General features: G+C 37.6%; 1 protein-coding gene across 1 annotated transcript in view; it reads left to right on the top strand.

Moving 5' to 3' along the window:
• Positions 1 to 21,845, top strand: part of LOC146459084 (uncharacterized) — a 275,459-nt gene that overhangs the window by 240,476 nt on the left and 13,138 nt on the right. The window contains exons 13-18 of the mRNA XM_085089729.1: positions 13,556 to 13,653; positions 16,755 to 16,850; positions 17,001 to 17,102; positions 17,787 to 17,888; positions 18,287 to 18,549; positions 20,347 to 20,608. Coding sequence (XP_084945855.1) covers positions 13,556 to 13,653; positions 16,755 to 16,850; positions 17,001 to 17,102; positions 17,787 to 17,888; positions 18,287 to 18,549; positions 20,347 to 20,608 — 923 coding nt within the window. The remainder of the gene's footprint in view (positions 1 to 13,555; positions 13,654 to 16,754; positions 16,851 to 17,000; positions 17,103 to 17,786; positions 17,889 to 18,286; positions 18,550 to 20,346; positions 20,609 to 21,845) is intronic.

The raw sequence follows: 21,845 nt of genomic DNA, 5'->3' as shown, positions 1-21,845 counted from the left end.
CCAGTGTTTAAATAAAAATTCTCAGCAAGCTAGATATGTAGAAACGTTCCAGCCAGTTAACCCTCTAATGTTTTCAGCTCCCAGCCAGCTCGATTCCAGCCTGGCCTGCAGAGCGGGTTTTTCGTCGAACAGCCCCATCAGTTACTCCTGGTATTTGACCTCGTACTTAATATCTTCTTGTTCTCGGGTATGCAAAAAGACTGTGCTATATAATCCGCAATCATTCCCAAATTTTGATCTAGGTTACAGGGACGAGAACGCGATTTTGGAGATGCACAGAAAATAATGGAAGTCCACAAGAACTTTGCTGAAATTATGTCTCCGTAACATTGGCCGTGACCAAAAACCTTCCGAAGAAAACAGCTCCCCGTTTAAGAGAGAATATGGGATCATTAAATTCATGAAAAAAACTGAATAGTTGAGCCCAGTCCAACAGTTTGGTTTACAAAAGGAGAATTCTTCCAGCCTCCAACCAGCCAGCACTCAATACCGAAATACGGTTGTGAATCACAGCAAGATGTGATGTAACCGTAGCCAGAATTGTCATCAAATTTTACTCATGTAAGAGTTAGAATACAAACAGCGTGGAACTCCCACAAGCGTTTCTAGTGAGAATAGGTCATCGTCGATCAGCCACAAATTTAAGACTTGGTGTCGTTACATCACCTGGGCTTCAGAAGCCCGATTGTCATGGGAGGACAAGGTGGGGCGCGATAACTTCCCCCACTCTCCCCCAGACGGGGACTACCCCTGTCTCAATGCGTTCTAAAATCGTGTGGTGAAAAACTGCTAAAAATATTGGCATGAAGGGTGTTTTTTTTTTAAAAATTCCAATCTTGAGACTTGGGTATCAAGTGGGATTGTTCCTAGCTAGTCTAATTCTCCTGCCGCTTTCTTTCTAACTCATTGAACTTTAGTGTAGAATGTATATTGAATTAAAGTCTCGAATGTACATTTGAATAAATATAAGTTTCGAATATACGCTTTAAAAGGACTCATCTATTGCACTTTGCGTAAAGTAATACTGCTCTATTGCATCGACAGCTGGCTAGCTATAAACAGACAGCAGCGGACTTCCGATGAACGTATTAAATTGTAACCGATATACATGTACTAAAGAAATACGCTTTATATCAGGGTATCCATTGACAAGGAACTTAACCATCACTGTATATGCTCAAGATATGGGGAAAGTTATAACACTTTCACCCCACGCGAGGGGAATTTTCCTTTGATCTTGTGATGTCTGACACGAGGGCAAACTACCCAGAAGAATCCACTCATTCAGTGCCGTTCAGTCGTCTCTCAAGCGACTCCACTTTACCTTTGGTCTCAATGTCGTAGTCAGGAATATAATCTAAGGCATCAGAATCGATTGAACACTCAGAATTTGGAATACTCATGACATTTCTCACTTGTAATAAGTAAGCAGGAGAAATGTGGAAAATGGTCACGACCAATGAAGAAACAACCCGGTTCTCCGGCGGACGTCAATTTGTTAGGACCCAGATCTCTCACAGCGCGGTAGTGAACGAGAACATCGATAGCAACGTGAGGATTTTAAGAATTTTCTTAATTTTTGTATTGAGCATCTCCAAGTCGTTCATATTTTGTCATAATGCAAAAAAAAATGTAGGGGTTAGGGCAGTTTAAGGAGGCTCGAGGCAGTTTTTTTGGACTTAGGGTGAAAGCTTTGAAATTACAATCTCGCATACAAGATAAACTTCGATCTCCTTCATACTACATCATCATTTCAACATGTGATCAAAGTTAATTTTCTCATCGGTTTCCAAGCAACAGCTATTACCATAACAACGGAAGCGCATAGCCTCTCATTTTAAACATTGTCGATTATCTCGAAATCTAGTCAGACACTTTATGACGAAACTTTAGGGATTAAAACTACTCAATCTAGACAACTTGTAGACGAAATTAGAAAAAAATCTGTAAGAGCGTTTTCAAGTAAATAATGAATCAATTTTTACGGGGTTATTTTGTTTATTCCAGCATTTTTCACCAGTATCTCTGGCAAAATAAAACTTGACACTTTGTCTTTTCTGTCAAAGGGTCTTTCCTGATAGCAAAACATTCTAAACGTATGTTGAGCTTCATGGGTGTCTCCGATTTTAAGATATTTATGTTTAAAAACAGTTAAAATAAATTGCAGATGAATGAAAAAGTTCCTACTGTGCATAAATCGAGATATCTTTAAAATACCCACACAGATTTTTCACAAGCGGTTAAAGTAATAATTCTTTTCGATATCTACGCAAGTTTTAGGCTCAGGGACCGAAATTGGTGTTAGATAAGAAGGCTGAATCTTGGTCAAGTTTCAGTTGTTATTCGCTTTCTCCGAACAAGAATTTTATTTTGTTTGTCCCGGTCTATTTCACTGCTATTCACGTGCTTTGAATATTTATCATCACGTGAAGTCGTGCAAAAGGTAAAATTTACAATGGAAGACTTGAGAAGCAGGAGCATATATTTATGTAAATGTTACCTTTTGCACGACCTCGAGTAATCATAAATATTCACAGCACGTGAATAGCAGTGGACAGACCGGGACAAACAAAATAAAATTATTGTTCGGAGAAAGCGAATAATGACTGAAACTTGACCAAGATTCAACCTTCCTATCTAAGACCGGTTTCGGTTCTTGAGCCTAAAACTTGCGTGAATATCGAAAAGAATTCTTACTCTAACCGCTTGTGATTTAACAGAAAAATTTGCCGGGGTATTTTAAAGATATCTCGATTTATGCACAGTAGGAACTTTTTCATTCATCTGCGCTTTATTTTCACTGTTTTTAAACATAAATATCTTAAAATCGGAGACACCCATGAAGCTCAACAAACGTTTAGAATGTTTTGCTATCAGGAAAGATCCTTTGACAGAAAAGACAAAGTGTCAAGTTTTATTTTGCCAGAGATATTGATGAAAAATGCTGGAATAAACAAAATAACCCCGTAAAAATTGATTCATTATTTACTTGAAAACGCTCTTACAGATTTTTTTTCTAATTTCGTCTACAAGTTGTCTAGATTGAGTAGTTTTAATCCCTAAAGTTTCGTCATAAAGTGTCTGACTAGATTTCGAGATAATCGACAATGTTTAAAATGAGAGGCTATGCGCTTCCGTTGTTATGGTAATAGCTGTTGCTTGGAAACCGATGAGAAAATTAACTTTGATCATATGTTGAAATGATGACGTAGTATGAAGGAGATCGAAGTTTATCTTGTATGCGAGATTGTAATTTCAAAACTTCCACCCTAAGTCCAAAAAAACTGCCTCGAGCCTCCTTAAGGTCAGTTACGTGATGTTCGATTGCAAAGACCCTTTCAGAAACGACGCCCACTAGTTTTGCGGCAGCCCTCGTAAACCTTGCGCGCAATAGCTTGGTAAGATATTGTAATCGCTTCCTTGGATGAAATTATTTTGTGCTTACTCCAAGAACAACGGTAAGCCATCTGACTTCACTTCACGCGATTTTCAGGGCGTATATTAGCCTGATCGGGCTCGTTATACATGACTGCAGTAAACTTCCCTGATTTGGGTTTGTCTGTCGGGTCTTCCTACACCAAATATTGAAATGCTCCTTTCAATGTTTACTTTTCAGTTTGAGTTTCAAGGTTAAATCACCCTGAAAAACGTTTTAAAAAGCACTTTGTTGCTGGAAACCGTGCCTTCAGCTGTAGAGGACATCAGAGTTCAGAAGGGAAGCCTGAACAAAGAGTCGTTACTAACAACCAGTCACTTAATTAATTAGTGAGCATGTTACATAAAAATTGTTATCACTTTGAGAAACCACAATATTTATTTATTTATTTATTTATTTGCCCAAGATCAACAACTCTTACAATATTTTATTAATCACTGTAGTGACAGTATTGAGCAGGAAGTCTAGCAGAAGCCTTTGTAGGCTTATCGAGGAGACCCCCCTTACTGTTACTAATAACTCAGGCGATATATGAAATTATATCTATGTTAAATTATAAATTCCTATAATAAAACAAAAAAAACCTTTTTGCTCTCGGGAGTTCTGTTATTTTTAGTGAGTATCGTTTTAGTGAGCAAATCAATTTCTTTCAACCCAATCCGCAGGCTCGTTTCGAAAATTATCGGATATATTTGTACAAAGCGAAACTCTAGACTCGTAGTACGATGGCCTACTAAAAAATCCGCTAGGGCTCTGGGAACTAGAATGACTCTTGGTGGGTTCCTTTATTTTATTTGCATGATTTCTTTTTTTGTCGCGTGGTTTCTTTTCAATTTTTGTGGTTTCTTTTTGTCTGCATGTCTTTACTTGCATGGTTCTTTTTTCATTGGCGTGGTTTCATTTTATTTGCGTGGTTTCATTTTTGTCTGCGTGTTTTCTTTTATATTTGCGTGGTTTCATTTTTATTTGCGTGATTTGCATGGTTTCATTTTTATTTGCGTGGTTTCATTTTTATTTGCGTGTTTTCTTTTTTATTTGCGTGGTTTGCGTGGTTTCATTTTTGTTTGCGTGTTTTCTTTTTTATTTGCGTGATTTCTTTTATGTTTGCAGCGTGTCCCTTGTAGGCCATCACAACTGATAGGAATCTCGTCTAGAAAATGAGAGAGAGGGTGAAACTAATGAACGATACTGACAACAATGAGTGAAATTTGTAAGTTTGATTTGTATTTTCTGCTTCCATTTTAATCCCATAACTTCTTAGATGGATTATTTCAGACATTTCTGAGGGATTCTAATTAATGCTAAAAATCAAGCCTCTGCCACGATGACTTTAATTTGATTTTGTTAATAATGTTCTGTTCACCCTGAATTGAAACTGAAGCAATTTTATTAAAAAGAAATTAGCTCCGCAATGGTTTGGAAAACAAAATATTTGTAGAATTTCTTTCGCACTTTAAAATGATCAACATCTCAGGAAGTGAAGGCATGCCAATCTGTTTGTGCAACTATGGTCGAATGTTGGACTAGTATAGGCCACCAGGGTTTTTGTCTAAAAGTCTTAAATGTGATCGGTTGTCTTCCAAAAGGGCTTTCAAAATCATTGAAAAATTGCACAAATAGCTAGTAGATATTTAGATCTTTACTAATAAGCAACTTTTACATGATCAGTGTGACCTACAAGGGCACTTTAATTTCGCGCTGCTTTCCACTCGAAAACCAAGACCGAAGCACAAAGCACCCCAAAACTCGAAAGCGAAGCACCCAAGGTCGAAAACGAAGCAGTCTAGGTCAGAAACGAAGGGCCCATTTTTTAATCAATTACAATCACTTCAACAGAGTCAACAGAGGCGAAAAACCACATTTATGTTAACTAGATAGAAAGATTGTTCTAAAAGAACTGAAAAGCTTTTGCAGAAGAAAAATATCAACATAAGGTAAAGATTGACATGTTTTATTCACGTGCACGTGGAAAACAGGTGTGGCGTTTTCAATTGGTCATTTGTAGTAGAAACGAAATTTTTTCTATATTTCTTTTACTTATTTGCATATATTATGTTTTCAGTTTCATACAATTTAATTATTTGTACACGCAATTCAGTCTTCAAACTGGGAAGTGTATTTTAATAAACAGTCTATCACGATTTATTTACTTTTAATTCAGTGGAGTGCTGCGGAAATTCATTTTCAACAACTCGCAGTTGAATAGTTTTGCGCAGCACTCTATCCGTCATCGCGCTTGATTCGTGACTAAATTTCGACCCTAAATAAAACAAAACAAAACCTTAAGTCGGCCTTAAAAACTGAGTGTTTCGTTTTCGATCTAAGAGCTTTGTTTTCGACCACGAGTGTTTCGTTTTCGAGTTTTAGGGTGCTTCGTTTTCGACCTAGAGTGTTTCGTTTTCGAGTTTAAGGGTGCCTCGTTTTCGACTTATAGAGTGCTTCGTTTTCGACCTTGGGTGCTTCGTGCTTCGGTCTTCGTTTTCGATACTACCATCGGCGCTTGGCGTTTTGGGAGAAGCGGTGTTGGAAAACTCTAGCAGCTGCTCCGTAAAATGTTTTAGTCTCTTCCCCGTCAGGATCCAATTATTTTGTGCTTTTTTATTCACTCTTATTCAAAGAACAAGCCCGGTAAGCGTACCCGTTATTTGTCTTTCTTTGCCGCAGATGACGTGTCACCCAACAGGAAAGCTCATTGGTCGATTCGTCGGGCATACGTGCAGCTAGTAATTTAATTGGCTGTCAAAAATAGCGACTGAGTGAATGGGATTATGTCACAAATATAAAGTACGCGGGAACAGGAACACTTATTCGAAAAGGGCTTTGAACAGATAGACTAGGTGGGAAGTGCAAGAATCAAGATTATATTGAGCCACTTCAATCTATGCACGAGCATAGATTTTTTGTGATATTTGAATTTCTTAAGAGCGGTGATTGTTGCTTTTATTCAAGCTTAAGGGGAAGTATCACGAAAATTTGATCTCATTTCAAAACTCAAAAATGTCTGTCTGACAACAGAAACAACAAAATAATTGTCTAGTTTTGTTATAAATTATCACCCCAGTGCAATAAAACTGTCGATTAGTGCTCCGGCTAGAGACAGAGTAGGCCGGTATGGATTGAAACTTGAAAAAAGTTAGGCTAGTGTTTTTCAAGTTTTCGTATTTTTGTTTCCAAAATACGCTAGAACAGAGTACGAGTTGTTCCTGTCAGGAATTGAGTTGATTTCTCTCCTCTCGTTGTTCTAGAATTATTTTGTAGCAAATTGAAGGTCTTATTTCACCATTTTTAACAAAAGAGGTCAAAAACACCATGATACTTCCCCTTTAGTTTAATTTGTTTGTGAAAATCTGGGGAATGTTTTGCGATGAATCGAGAAAGCAGTCTTATTAATTAAAAAAGGCATGTAGTGGTTTTTTTTGATGCTTCAGAAAACAAAATATTTGTGGAATTTCATTTTCTTTTGCACAGATTCAATATTTGCATAAAGTGCAGACATGTCAATTGCATAAAGTGCAGACATGTCAATTTGTAATATTTCCTGTCGCATCTAGCTGCTTGTGTAACTAATGTATTTTAGATAATTTGAGAGCCTCGGCTTAAGCTCAAGTCTAACAAGATGCCTATCATGGTATTTACGCGTGATGTTGCGCCTGATTTATTTCCATTGTACGCTTCGCAGATTTTTAAAGCTATCCTCCCTTCGCAATTGAAATATTGCGTTACCGTACTCGAGATCATACCGGGAATTTCTTTGTGAAAAACGGTTTGACAGGGGCAGATACATATCTGACTCAGACGACAGATTGTCAATATTGTTGTGGAAGACAAAAATTAAAGACAGACAAAAGGCCTTGCTAAATGGACGCGAAAACTTTAAGTAGAAATTGAAGGAAAATGAAGCGAGACTAGTAATGTTTAATTTGGCCTTACATTTTTTTGGGGGAAAAAATCGACTCTTGAAGGTATCCGGTCCTGCCAACTCTCATGATTTGACCGTAAGACTTACGGCATATGGTATCAACTCACGGTCTCACGATTTGGCCTCCAAATCTCAAGCTAGGGGTATAGAATGGTCCTATCGAAAATTATGTTTCTCGGAAAATAACCGCCCAGTCTCGAAATCTCGGGATTCTAAACAAGAGTCTCGGAATCTCGGGCTCGCTACACGTTGAACTGTCTCGAAGTCTCGGATTTTTGTAATTTTGGGTCTCACTGCTACTTAGCTAACAGACACAAGCTAAAACAAACACCATTGAACTTACATTTTCGCTTTCGCCGCTTTCGGAAAACTTTCCCAGTCTTTTCTTCCTTCTCCGACTCTTCTCCCATGTCAAAAACTCACAGTGCGTTATATTTAAAAAAAACCAAGCGATCTCACAAACAGTAAACTATAAAAGCTACATTTCAACCAACGAAGTTATTTCTAACCGAGCTCGATTTCCTGGCGTGAAGTTCTGTTACGCCACGTGAAGCTTATGTTGAATTATTATGTTAAATTATTAATTTATTATATTTGTGTTCCTGCATAATAAAGCTAATAAGTAACAACAGGCGAGTTACATAACTTAAATATATTTATAACGTGATCCGAAGCAATTTTTCGTACGTTAACTGGCTTCGTTGTGGCTTCCGTTGGAGTTTTTTGTCGTGTTACGTACCATAAACTCGAAATATTTTCTGCTCTGCTAAGAGGATTTTTTGAGTCTCGGGCTCGGATCGATATTAAGGTTTGGGTCTCGCAGTCTCGCAAAGTCTCGGATTGACCATTCTATACCCCTCAGGTTCACGGTGAATCATAGTCTCCTTCGAAGGAGACTAGAGGTGAATCAGGAAATCTCGCCAAATGTTTGAGGGAAAGCTGGGTACAATTCCGACCTCATTCCCATGAAACATTTGTGAACAGTGAACTCAAAATGGCGGCTCGCCTTTGGTGGTACCGAAAACGAAGCACTCGAAAACAAAGACCGAAGCACGAAGCACCCAAAGCCAAAAACGAAACACTTAGGTCGAAAACGAAGCAATCTAGGTCGAAAACAAAGCACCCTATTTTTAATCAATTAGAATCACTCTGAACTGTCTGAATCACTTCAACATAGGCGAAAAACCAAATTTATGTTGATTAGATGAGCCGATTAGATAGATAGATTGTTCTTAAAGAACTAAAATATACTTTTACAGAAGAAAAATATCAACAAAAGGTAAAGCTTGACATGCTTTATTCACGTGGAAAACAGGAAATGCCACTTTGAAGTGTTTACTTTTAATTCAGTCAGTGATGCGGAAATTCATTTTCAACAACTCGCAGTTGAATAGTTCTATCCGTTATTGCGCTTGATTCGTGACTAAATTTCGACCCTGAATAAAACAAAACGCAGCCCTAAGTCGGCCTTAAAAACTGAGTGTTTCGTTTTCGACCTGAGTGCTTTGTTTTCGACCACGAGTGTTTCGTTTTCGAGTTTTAGGGTGCTTTGTTTACGACCAAGAGTGTTTCGTTTTCGAATTTTAGGGTGCTTCAGTTTCGACCTAGAGTGCCTCGTTTTCGACCTAGGGTGCTTCGTTTTCGCTTTCGAGTGCTTTGTTTTCAATAAATACCGCTCGCGCTGAGAGGTAAAGAGGTAAACAGAAACTGACTCGGAGACTACAGGACCTCAGCCTTCTACTTCGAAGAAAAGGGAGCACAAATAAGGTAAGTAATACCTGAAACAACAAAAAATATATACAATTTTCATTCCATTTAACGCATATTTTGGAAATCTCCAGGTTTGAGATCCCAATCTCCAGGTTTTTGTGGGCCTGCATGTTTTGGGGGTAGGCAGTTCTGCGTAGTCGCTTCTTTGGACGCAATTATTTTGTGCTTATTTTAAGAACAACGGTAAGCCACCTGAGCTCACTTCGGGTGATTTTCAGTGCGTATAAGACAAGACAAGACGAGATGATTTATTTCGCTCAGCTCAGTTTTATATGACATAGGTTGAATTTACATAGGCAACTAAAACAGAGTTCAACTAAGGAAAGTAAAATTATAACAACAAAATAGGGAGCGAGTTGGGATCATCCAAATAGCAGGGCTAATCTAGTGGACGACCCCAGAAACAAGATACAATTACAGATAAAATTAAGAATACATTTTTTTTTTATAAAAAGGTATTTCTTCATGCGGCAAAGCAGGTAATTAATTAAAATAATAATTAAGTATAGAGGTCTTAGGGGTTTTACAAAATATTCTAAGAGAACTTGTATTGGTTATACATGTAGGCAAGGAATTCCAAAGGCCAGGACCAGTGAATTTTAGGGAGCATAAGCCATTTTGGGTGGTATTAACCGAGGCTACATAAAGATTTCTGTTACATAATTGCCTCGTTGAATGGGAATGAACAGGAAACGTAAATTTAAAATATTCACTGAAACAGGGCGGCAACAGTTTGTGTGACCACTGATAAATAAAAGAGAGTATCTGAAATACGATTAGATCATTGAGTTTAAGTATAAGCCTTAAGTCTTGTGCTGGTTCGATGATTGTAAACTACACTGATCTGAGAATCATGTATTAATCAGTATTTATGACACAGGCATACTCGGAGAAAAAAAAATCTGACTGCTCCTATCAGGAGTCGAACCTAAGACAGCCCATTACAAGTTCGGATGCTCTACCACTGAGCGAGCTAAGGCCATTAAACTAGGTTTATAGGACACACATCCTGCGCACTGCTAGGATTGGAATGCTAATGTGTGGCATATGTGCAATGAAATGAATGGATGGAATATGTTAAGCTTGGTGAATAAATGAGAATTGTGTATTAATCAGTAAATGACACAGGCATACTTGGAAAAAAAAATCAAGTGCTTCTATCAGGAGTGAAACCTAAGACCTTCTGATTACTAGTTGGGATGCTTTCATTCTCTTCCTACATCAAAATAATATTTTCAATGCTCCTTTCAATGTTTGCTTTCTAGTTGGAGTTTCAAGCATAAATCACCCTGAAAAACGTTTCAAAATGACTTTGGTGCTCATGGAAACAACCTTCAGCTGTTGAAGACATCAGAATTGAAAAGGTAAGCCCGAACAAAGAGTCATGACTGACAACCAGTCACTTAATTAACTAGTGAGCATGTTAGATGTATTTTTTAAGCTTTACAGTTAATTATATTAATCCTTTGAGAAACCACAAAAAGCCTTTATGTTTTTACAGTGGGGTATTTACAATGAATATCTTTTTTGGTGAGGAAACATTTTTCTTTCAACTGAATCCTCGTGCTAGTTTAAAAATTATGAATGGATATACAAAGCGGAACTCGCAGCTGAAGAGATAAGGAAACAGTTCATTCCAGCAGTGCCCAGTACAGTCTTTGTGCACTCTGTCAGTAGTGAAGATTTTATTCCGTTTTCTGTGAACTGGCTTGATTGCTTTTGACCTGGCGAATTAAACTCCTTATGGGTACCATGGGTACTGCCAGGATCAGTCATAACCTATACATATTTGTTAGAGAATGGTTCACAGGAGATGCTTGGTTTACAATCACACAAATTTGCAATTAAATTGAAAATTGGTATTTTATTATTTTTGTTCCGATGTTTCTTACCGTTGCATAGGAGTGAAACCTGCGGGCAATTATAGTGAAACAAAAACTTGGAAGTGCACCTGTATTATTAACCCCCAAAAAGTGGGTCCCGAGCATGTAAAATAGTTTTGACCACTTTCCTTACTTGTTTTATGTTTGAGACTATAAAAGTTTTGATAATATGGTTTCTCCTCCCAGGTAGACTTTAAAGAGATTTCCCAAAGGACCAAAAGGTTTTATACCATTGCAGAAAATTGTCATTTTAGTCAAGGTAAGACTGCATAATTTGTCTTTTAATGCAAAGATGTATAAAATTAATTTACATGAGGAACAGTAAATAGCGCTTTTGTAAACTCACATGAGTGAACTAAACCATTTATAATGATTGCCTTTGGTTCATAATTGCAGAAATACTGATTACTGAAAGTGACGTTTGGGGAGAAATAACCTGGAAAGGTAAGTGTGATCATACCATGCATCGCTAGGGATAAGTGCAGTGCTTAAAAGTAGCGATCGTCCAAGATGACTGAAATTTTTATCAGGCAACCAGTTTTTCAGTAAAATGTAAGAGCTGGTTGTCCAAGAAGTAAACTACAGACAACCAAGACATAACGATCAAACATCAACAACCACAGTAGTGAGTACTCACTTTTCAATTGTATCTGACAGAACAAAGATTTGCTTGGTTGGAAGATTTTTAGACCTCTCCTACCTTAAAATGTAGCTTAAAGCTACGGTCTCGTTTTATCTCAGTTTCCTTTTCGAATGAAAGCAGGTTCTTACACTTAATATAAGATATTCAAAGGGCTATTAGAGGCAGACAAGCGGCGACTTTAAATGGCTTTTAACAGCTTTCACTCGTCGACTGCGCCATGCGATGAAAATGACAACAAATCGATTTTCCTTGCTTTTTGGGTTGTAATTCCTTGTGAGTTATTAGCTCCCTTTGACTTTAAGATTGATTTTTCTCTTGGAGATTGAAGGAACTCTGCATGTGTGGTGATAGCTTCAATACCAACTGACGTAAAAGCATTTGCGAGCGAGTATGCAAATTGAGCGTCATCATTAAACATCCACCTTGCCAAGAGAAAGTTTAAGATCAAGAATTTTCGAATGGCCCACTTTGAAAAAGAGTGATGGCCTGGGTCGAGAGTAGCTGCTTAAGGCAACAAAATCGAGCGTAGTCACCCATTTCTATATGACACATTTGAATAGGCGTGAAGTTGTATTGGTTATTGACTGATTGATTGATAACGGTAAAAATTCATCAGTAAATATCAAAATCCTATACCTAATACGTACAGAGTCTATTTTATTACAATTAAATAAAGAGGAAAAAAAACTGCTTTACACGAATGTCATGTATGAATAAAGAGTATTGAAATAACTTAATTATTAAGTTTATAAAGGAAATTGTCAAGGGACTCTGCTTGCTGTAACTCGTGGGTTAAGCTGTTCCAAAATATCGCACCACCATATGCTGTAACTCGTGTGTTAAGCTGTTCCAAAATATTGCACCACCATAGCTATACCTCAGTACAGTTTGTAAACTGATCCCTTAGATAGGTGGAGGTGAGACCATGTAAAGATTTAAATGCTGTTATGGCTTTCTGCATCTATCTCTGGGTACTTAGTTTTCGCCAGCCAAGTTTAATAAAATAGTTGATCAATATTAGAGTTGAAACTGAAGAAGTCATCCCTGGGGCAGTGAAGTTTTGTAGTTTCTGCAATTTATTTTAGAGTGTTCCATTTCAGTTACCCCAGCTTGTTTGCCCTGGTTATACTATGGTACAATAGAACAACTTTAAAACATTTGTGCTCCTCAGGGAAAATGTCAGTCATCATTGATCGATTAAAGATCACAAAGAGAACTCGTGTGAAATCAAATCAGGACAATCCCTAAGAAGCCTCGCAACTGACAGGCTCTAGGTCAAGAACTTAATTCCTTTGAACCATGTTCTACTGTCTAATGAGAACCAGTCTGTATGTCAACTTAGACAAGCTCATTTAAAACAATTTATAATTCATGCTCAAAAGTACACTTGGATATTTCCTCTTCCATGCCATTCAATTCCTAGTTGATTTGTAGCCCCCATTGTGACAAATTTCTATGGAGTCAAAGTTCTTAAACTTCAAGTCCAACATAAAACATTCCTGAATCAATAGCTAGTGGTCATAGTTAACCAATCTGCACCCAATAGATTGGGGGGTAGTTTCTAAAGAAACTTTGGTGCTACATTGGTGGGGAAGATTGAGAAAACAAAAATTTGGTGTTATCAACTAACTTCATAACTAATTAATAATGGTTATTTGGTCACCATAAAAACACATTTGATAGCTGATGGCTTAAACACTAGTCCTTTGTCAGAGTGAATTTGCTCTGAGGAAGGTTGTGGGCTCTGGAATCTCTTTGTGGTGGCCAAATTACTTTTGTCAACTCAGTTGATTTCAACGTAATATCCTTCTACCATCAGCTACCAACATTGAGGCCCAGATCAGGATTCTACTCTGTCATCACTGATTTCAAATTTGTGAGATGGGAGACAAGTGTGCAAAGAGAAAGAGAGATACACACAAACAAGTGGAAAGTGGTGAAACGGGAAACACAAGTGAGCAGTCAGAGCCTTTTTTGAAGGCACCAATAGCTGATCATCAAGGTAGGCTTACAGAAATTTGAAACCTTTGGATCAATGATTTTTGCCATAAAATATTTCAGCAGAGAAAAAAATGTGTCTCTGCAATCTTGATGGTCAACAGAGCTTTTGAGAGTGGACTAACCCTTTGACTCCGGTCGTGTTGCCATGGTTTTCGCATACATTACCTTTTTTCTAGAGCGGTTTAACGCGATAAACTGCGCACTAGATAAATAAATATTCTTGGCTTCCAAAATTAACTGCATATTAAACTGGAATGATTAAACAAATGTTTTCCGACGTAAAATAATATGGTTACCGATTAATCATTTGCCGAAAAAACACACTTGAACGCAAAAATTGCTAGAATTCACGGCATGTTGATGAAAACCTTTGGCATATCAAATTTCAACCCGCTTATGCAAATTGCCCTTGATTACGCCACAGGGGGCCCACACAAACTATGTGACCGTTTGTATTTTGAATTTATAGAGGCAATGTATGGGAATATCGAAAATCCTTGTATTATCGTACTAGATTGCGATAGATATGCTCATTTAACATCAAAATAAACGTAGTTTTACCTTAAATGTTGGGGGGGGTCTCGTTCCTGAGGTTGAAGACGGCGATTTTAGCCATTTGAAGGGTTCGGCGTTGAACGTTCACTCGAGCGTAATAGAAGAGTGAGAAGGGAGGAAAACTTGTTTTGAAAGGGTTCCAGCGCCGGAGCGATTTTTCCCCCAAAAAACGCATCGCTCCGATTTTAAACTTCACAGCATAAAGGTCAAAAGATTTTCGATTCTTCTCGTACCTTCCAATTGAAAATCCATCCAAACGGCCCGGAGCTAGTCCTCGAAGAAAATCAAAATCCCACAGTATTCGAGCAACTGGAATGCGTAGCAAAATTCATACGTGCCATTGTCTAACGTCGTCCAATCAGAAAGGGGCAATCAGCGGGACGCTTTGTGGCTGGCACGTATGAATTTTGCTATGCATTCCAGTCGCTCGACTACTGTGGGAAATACAAACGGTCACATAGTTTGTGTGGGGCCCCTGTGATTACGCATCTGTTTCTTCTCAAACGAATATATGAATTGACAAAGATTCAAAAATCAACAAAAAGCTTTTTTAACAAAACTTTTTATTGAAATAAACAATATATTTGCTATTAGAGGCAAAACCTTTCAGATTTTTTTGCGTGTGTGCAAACATGCATGTAAAATTTGAAGACGCTATGTGTTTGTACAAAGCGATCACTCGCAGTAAATTTGGGCACGTTTGCGATGAAAATTACAGAAGTTACAGAATTCTGGTTCAAATCATCACTTAACCCTTTCCCGACCAAGAGTGCCATATGGCACAAGACGCAATTATGAGCTCAGTATTTGGTCAATTTGTGTGAAATTTGCACAACCAAAAGATCTTTGAAAGATCTATAAATTGAAGGCATAAAATCATGCCCCTCTCCTATATGAGACTTGATTTACCACCCCTCAAACTTTTGGATTTTTTTCCTTTGTACGTTAAGGGTCCAGTTGATATCTTACAACAAGCAATGCACTGAGAGCTGTACATTAAGCTATAGTTTAGGGGGATACCCAGTATGTACAACGAATAGAAAAATTTTCAATGTTTTTCTTCTTTCGTTTTGGACTTTTCTCACTCTCATATGTGACCTCCTCCATCTCTGTTGGTGTGATTTATAGCACACTCCAGAAAATACCTTTTAAATGGTATATCACATGTAGTCTCCCAGTTCATAGTTAGCGATTTAGAAAAATTCGCCATTTCCCTCGGACGGGAAAGGGTTAAGGTGGCCGAACACAGTTTTTGCGCGCGCTTTACAGATTCTGTTAGTGATGCTATTAAGCGCGCGCTAGGGTTGTGGTACGCAAATACGGCGGTCGATAAAGTGATCCCTCAATTTCACATGAAATGGAGAATAAATTTAAGTTTTGATCTTAAATAACTAAGTTTCTCGTTGCTGGACTCTTTTTCTTTTCTTTCCGAGCAAAAAAATTCATTCACTAAGACATTATGCATGCTTTCATCTTTGCCACGAAACCCAATTAAAGCCACGCATGCGCATTAGACCAAAAAATTGTGACTGGTTGTTTTCGTGGAAATGAACTGTTTTCTGAGGAACCGCTCATTAGAATTTCGTGACATTTGGCATGAAAATAGTTCCCTAAAAGTGTAACTCGTCTTCAAAGAGAAACTTAAATCTAACAGAGGGTAACTTCACAAAACATTAAAATGCAAAATCGATATTTACAGGAGATCTGTCTGTTAAAATTACACGAAAGTAGTGCAACTGTGTCAGTATTTTCTGAGTTTTTCTGGATACAAAAAATGGAAAAAATCTAATGAGTACATTTTCTAAAAATAAAGGAAACCTATTATTTATGAACGTTTAATAGTTTGCTGCGTTGCCATGGAAACGGTACTTAGCTCAACAAGACGTACGAAAATACATTCCTTCTTAGTTAGTCTTACACCATACCAATTTTGGGCGTCTAGAAGTACATAGTTTCCAAATAATGTCTTCTAACACCTGCACACTAAAAAACTATATTCGGCCACCTTAAACTATTTGTAACACCATTGTCCTGGTCTTATAAACTCCGTTTGAAGCCCGCGGTTCGGTTTTAACTTTTGAGGCATATTTCGGTAGCGGCGTGGAAATATAAGAGATCACAACGCGAAACAGCTTTTCGCTGTTTTTTAACGCCTCCAAGTTCTCTTTTTTGACGGTAGATTATTGTTCACGGTTATTCCTTTCCATTGTGAGCTTAAAAAAGATGTACTTGCTTTAAAAGATGAAAAAAAACATGTCTTGAAACTTCAGGACCGATTCACGCGCGGCACCATTTTGTAATTTTGCTCAGCTCCATGCGGTAGGTTCAGAAGGATCCTTTCCCCTACCCCCTAAAATGCCTTAAAATATGCGCAAAAGACAGATTCTGATTGGTTTATTATTCTACTAGCTATTGTGACCTTTTCAGGACGAAAAAAACTCCAGGAGGGGAGGGAGAACATATCGAGTTTCACGTGCGGAGCATGCGTGAGGGACAGCCAGTTTTGGCCGGTGTAGGAGTCAATGGGTTTGAATTTTTTTTCGACAGCTCAAACTGGAGATGAACAAGTTGAAAGTTGTGAAACAGAAAACACCAGTGAGCAGTCAGAGACGCTTTTGAAGACGTTGGCAGTGCAGCATCAAGGTAGGTTTACAACAATTTGAATCCTCTGGATCAATTATTCTGTTCATGAAACAATCACCAGAGAGAAAAATTATCTGTGTTTTTATTTATTGTGATGGTAAACGGAGCTTTTGAAAGTGGACTTGCAAGTAATTGAAATTTTTTTTGCAGTTGGAATTAGAGATGATCATAAACAAGTGGAAAGCATTGCAACAGGAAACACCAGTGAGCAGTCAGAGACTTTTTTGACGATTTTTGCAGCAGAGCATCAAGGTAGGTTTACTTAAGAATTGTTTCATGTCTAGCGTGCATATATCGAGTAATGGTTGCAAGCGTTTGGAGAATTTGGAGAGCACAATAGAAGCGTAAGAGTTGCTGGACGTGTAGCCGAGAGCAACTCTAGCTTCTTGAGAGCTCTCCAAACTTCCCAAGTGCATCCATAACTCGATATACGCACAGCTAAAAGAATGAACCAATTCTTTTATGACATAGTGAAAATAAAGTATAAATGATTCCTTGGAAACAGTTTTTGTTCCTAATCAATTACAAAATGTTCTGTACAAAGAAAGATGAAAGTGGTTTCTCTCAGATTGGTTTAATCTTAACGTTTCATTAAATTTGTACAAGCTTTTATAAATATACATTTTTTATGGTGTTGTCTCTCCGTAAAAAATTTTTTTATAAGATAGCGCGCGCATGCCTCCCCCATCCGACCTGCACACGTCATTAAATGGACGCAAGGCCGTGCATATTTTGAGAAATGTACTATGATGACGCCAATGGGAATTAGATTAGGATGCACATGTGATAGGTTTTAAATTAATTCGAATCCTCTGGATCAATTATTCTTTTCGTGAAACAATCATCAGAGAGAAAAAGATCCGTGTTTTCAATTGCGATGGTAAATGGACCTTTTGAAAGTGGACTAATTACAAGTAATGGAATTTTTTTTTGCAGTTGGAATTAGAGATGACCTCAAACAAGTGGAAAGTGGTGAAACAAGAAACACCAGTGAGCCGCCAGACTCTTTTTTGAAGACATTGACAGCTGATCATCGAGGTAGGCTTACAGAAATTTGAAAGCACTGGATCAATGAGTTTGGTAGCCTGAACAGATGCATTCTCCTTGATATTCTGCAATAAGTCTACAATATGAAGATGACTGATACAACATTTTTATAGAATTTCTAAGTAGATAGTATGACTAATAATTAGTTCATTATTCCATTTTTTTATACATTTTGTTTGTTTTAAATTATTTCACATGTCCTCACCTTAACTAGTTTTGTAGCTATTTGTGGGAGCATCTGTATACAGAATGTTTGAAGAAGGAATTTACTTCAGTGTTGCTTGTTTTTGTTATTGGTGGCGTTGAGCTGAATGAACTAAAACATGAAAAATTGATTTGATGCCTGTAACTCACTCATTATCCTTGTTTTCATTCCTTTTAATTGGCAGTTTTGGTTATGACAGCTAAACAAAATTTTGGTGATCTTAAGCAAATGCAAGATGCAGGCAAGATCATCAGCTTAACAAACCTTCCAGAGGAGATGAAGAAAATTGCTTCAGATAAAGGCTTCAGAATTTCTGATAATAAGGGATGTGGGAATTGCATGTTCTATGCATTATCAGAGCAACTGGATCTGGTGAAAGGAATCCAGATCTCTCATGGAGCATTGAGGCAACACATAGTCCAATTCCTTATGGAGAATCCTACACTGGTAAGTTACTATTGGTAATATCAGCTTACAAATGGGTTTGCTTTTGTTTTAAGGTTACCGTATACCTTTAGAGGTGTCTTTCGTCCAAGCAATGTAGAGCGTCCGGTTTAAAGTGAAGATACCTAAACCCCCATATCAAATTAAAGCTTATAGAGTGGACTATTAAACTATATCAAGAATTTTGAAATAAATTTAATTGTCAAATTCTTAGCGCTGTTTCCTCGAATCAATTTTTTCACTTGAAGGGGACACCTAGAAGAGCTAAAACTCAAAGGGAATTTGTTTGTTTGCCTTCAAATTTGGACAGTAGCTAGTTTAACAAATAAACAACAAAAACATGTCTGTGAATTTTTTCTTTCGAAATTTATTTTTTCTCCGAGAGCGAATTTTGTACGATAACTCCACATTTTTTTAAATCCTGTTTTGAAAATGTCCTGTAAATGTGGCTAAATGTAATTTAAGCCAAGTTAAAATCGAGGCAAGTGCGGGTGAACAGTGCACGTATGACCGGGGCATGGGGGGGGGGGGGGGCACTCCATTTTGCAGGGGCCCCTTTTAGGTTCTTACAGCTCACCACTGCAATAAAACGTGTCTGCATTTTGCCATATTCAATAATTGAATATGGCAAAATGCAGACGCGTTTTTTTAGCGCTTTGGGTGCGGAAACTGCATTAGGAGGAAATTAAATTAGCGTAAAACAAAATTCACTTTGACTTGTAGCTTTCAGTCGAAAGGTGATTCAGACACTCGCATTTAGAGGTTGTGTAAAATTTGACAATTCATCTTATTTCAGAATTCTTGGTATAGTTTGACAGCCAGCTCTATAAGCTTTAATTTGATATAGGGGTTTAGGTATCTACAGTTTAAACCGGACGCGATACATCGCTTGGGATTGGACGCAAGACACCTCTAAAGGTATACAGTAACCTTAGTATGGTTAAACAAAGCAAGAAATGGGAGAAGTTGGAGTCTTCTTTTTTGTTTATGCAAATAATAAAATAGCTGACTAAGAAAAAAAAGCCTCTAATGAATTTATCACAATAAACATAACATCACATTCAAATCCTAGCATATGCAGAATGTGTGTCACATGAATGTAGTTTAGTGGCCTTAGCTGCCAGGTTTAGTCTCCTGTAATGAAGTGGGGTGACATCCATTAATTAATCCTTAAAAACCTTATGAATCAGAAGGTTATTGCGCTTCATTCCTGTTAGAAGAATTTTGATTTTCTTTTTTCTTTTTTAATTAGTATGCCTGTGTCACTTGCTCAAAAATACCTTGATCAAGATTATTGCCACATTCATGCAGATTCCATTTAGGAAGAAAGGGCACAAGTCAGTTCTAAATTGGTTGTTATCTCTTGGACAGTCAGTACAACTCAAGGGCTGATATCACAACTGGGCACTTAAAAACAAGCAGAAGTCTGAAATTGCATTGTATCCAATGCTGCAGTTATTTAATAAAAACTGAATGCAAAACTTATTGAATTAATTAAATTACTGAACATTTTGGTCCCGTTTCACTATTGGTTTGTTGTGGATAATGATAATCATTGTCCTGACCAAGTGCTAACAAAGTATTTAACTTACTGAATTATTTTGTGGCTATTGTACCATCCAATGCTAAATTTCTTAGAGCAACAGTTGATGTATAGAGAAACAATCATTACTTTCCTGAACAAAAGGAGAAAGTCCCTGGACAATTCATTGAAAAGCTTTGCCCTCCAGTTGATAGTTGCCAGGATGAAGTAGCCCAACATACTTTAATATTTTCTATTATTATTTTCTTCTCTTGCAGCAAGACGGGACAGAACTGTTTAACTTTGTAGATGGACATCCGTCTTGGCCTGATTACCTGAGAAACATGGCAACTGATGGTACATGGGGTGACCACATCATTCTCCATGCCGCAGCAAACTGCTTTAAAACATGCATCCACGTGATCAGCAGTCTGTCACATGACATAACTATCCGCCCAGAATGTGATGTTGCCAGCAGCAGCCAGCTTGTACTTGGACACCTGCACGAGCATCACTATGTCAGCCTTCGACCCAAACCAGGTAGAGGAAGATACATGTATCAAACAATGCCAGCTAATCAGATTTGTCTACTGTCACTTCAATTGACATTTACACACCTGTTTAATTAAAGACGGGCTGATACCAGAATCCATCAAATACATGTGCCATAATACCACGCTACTATGTCTGTTAACCACTGTCGTTGATCAATTAAGAATCCGCTGATTAATTTCTGATGAGAAAAATCAAAAGAACATCACAGGGAGAGTGCTTCAGAAGGGATTCTTAATGCCCAGAATCATATGAAGTGCGGCATCATACTTTTATTGTCTCGAGTGTTTGGAACTCCTGATGTCAAGGCAAAACGTTTTTAGTTAGATAAACATACGCAATTATCAGTTAAATAGTTTGATTGAAAAGTTTTTTACATTTAGTTTTCACTCGCAAGTAGATCAGTGTCTCCTGTCTCTGTAAATAAGAAAGAAATCATAAAAACAATATTGTTTCAACACACATGTGAGCTAAACATGGAGAGAAGGGTAGGATGTTTCAAAACAAGGCAAACGTGTGAGGAGTTGTGGCTTGCTCTTTACCTCTAACAACGTTCAGTGCAGTTAATTGAAATTGTGAGCTTGTGACAACTCTAGCTATAACTTTCATCCCTTTGACAGGAAACAATCAACAGCCTATAATTTACACGCAGAAAAAACCAAACAGTGGTCTTGTGAAAATCAAATTTATCTGAATTCACTGTGCACTAAATTTATCTGTCACGTACCACACTTGGGATTTTGATTCAATTCATGCTACACTTGACAATGTTATTGGAACTCGAAAGAACTGTTTAGAACTTGAAACCCTTGCTTCAGCTTCACAATTTTTTAAATCAGTTAAAATCACCCTCTAAGTTGAGGAAATATTTTTAGCAGCTGTCACTTACATAAACCTGACCAATCATGTAGAAATGCTGGTTTCCATGAATGCAAAAGAATCATGAAACTTGCTCCAGTGCAAATCAGTCTTGCATCTAAATGAACTTTACAAGACCTTTTCCCTCTGTCTCCTTAAGACCTTCTGATTATAAGATGGCTGCAATTACACTGAGCATTTTGAAAAGCATGTAAATCAGAATAGATATTTGACCACAAACCAGTGAAAAGTGGTGAAACAGGAAACACCAGTGAGCAATTGGATCAATGATTTTGACTATGAAACATTCAGCAGAGAAAAAATACATGTGTTGCATGTTTTAAATTGTGATGGTCAACAGAGCTCT

The sequence above is a fragment of the Pavona decussata genome, unplaced genomic scaffold, assembly GCF_977016875.1.
Source record: "Pavona decussata unplaced genomic scaffold, jaPavDecu1.1 SCAFFOLD_223, whole genome shotgun sequence".
NCBI lineage: Eukaryota > Metazoa > Cnidaria > Anthozoa > Scleractinia > Agariciidae > Pavona > Pavona decussata.
Note: the sequence above shows the minus strand (reverse complement) of the source record. Positions and strands in the feature narration are given on the sequence as shown.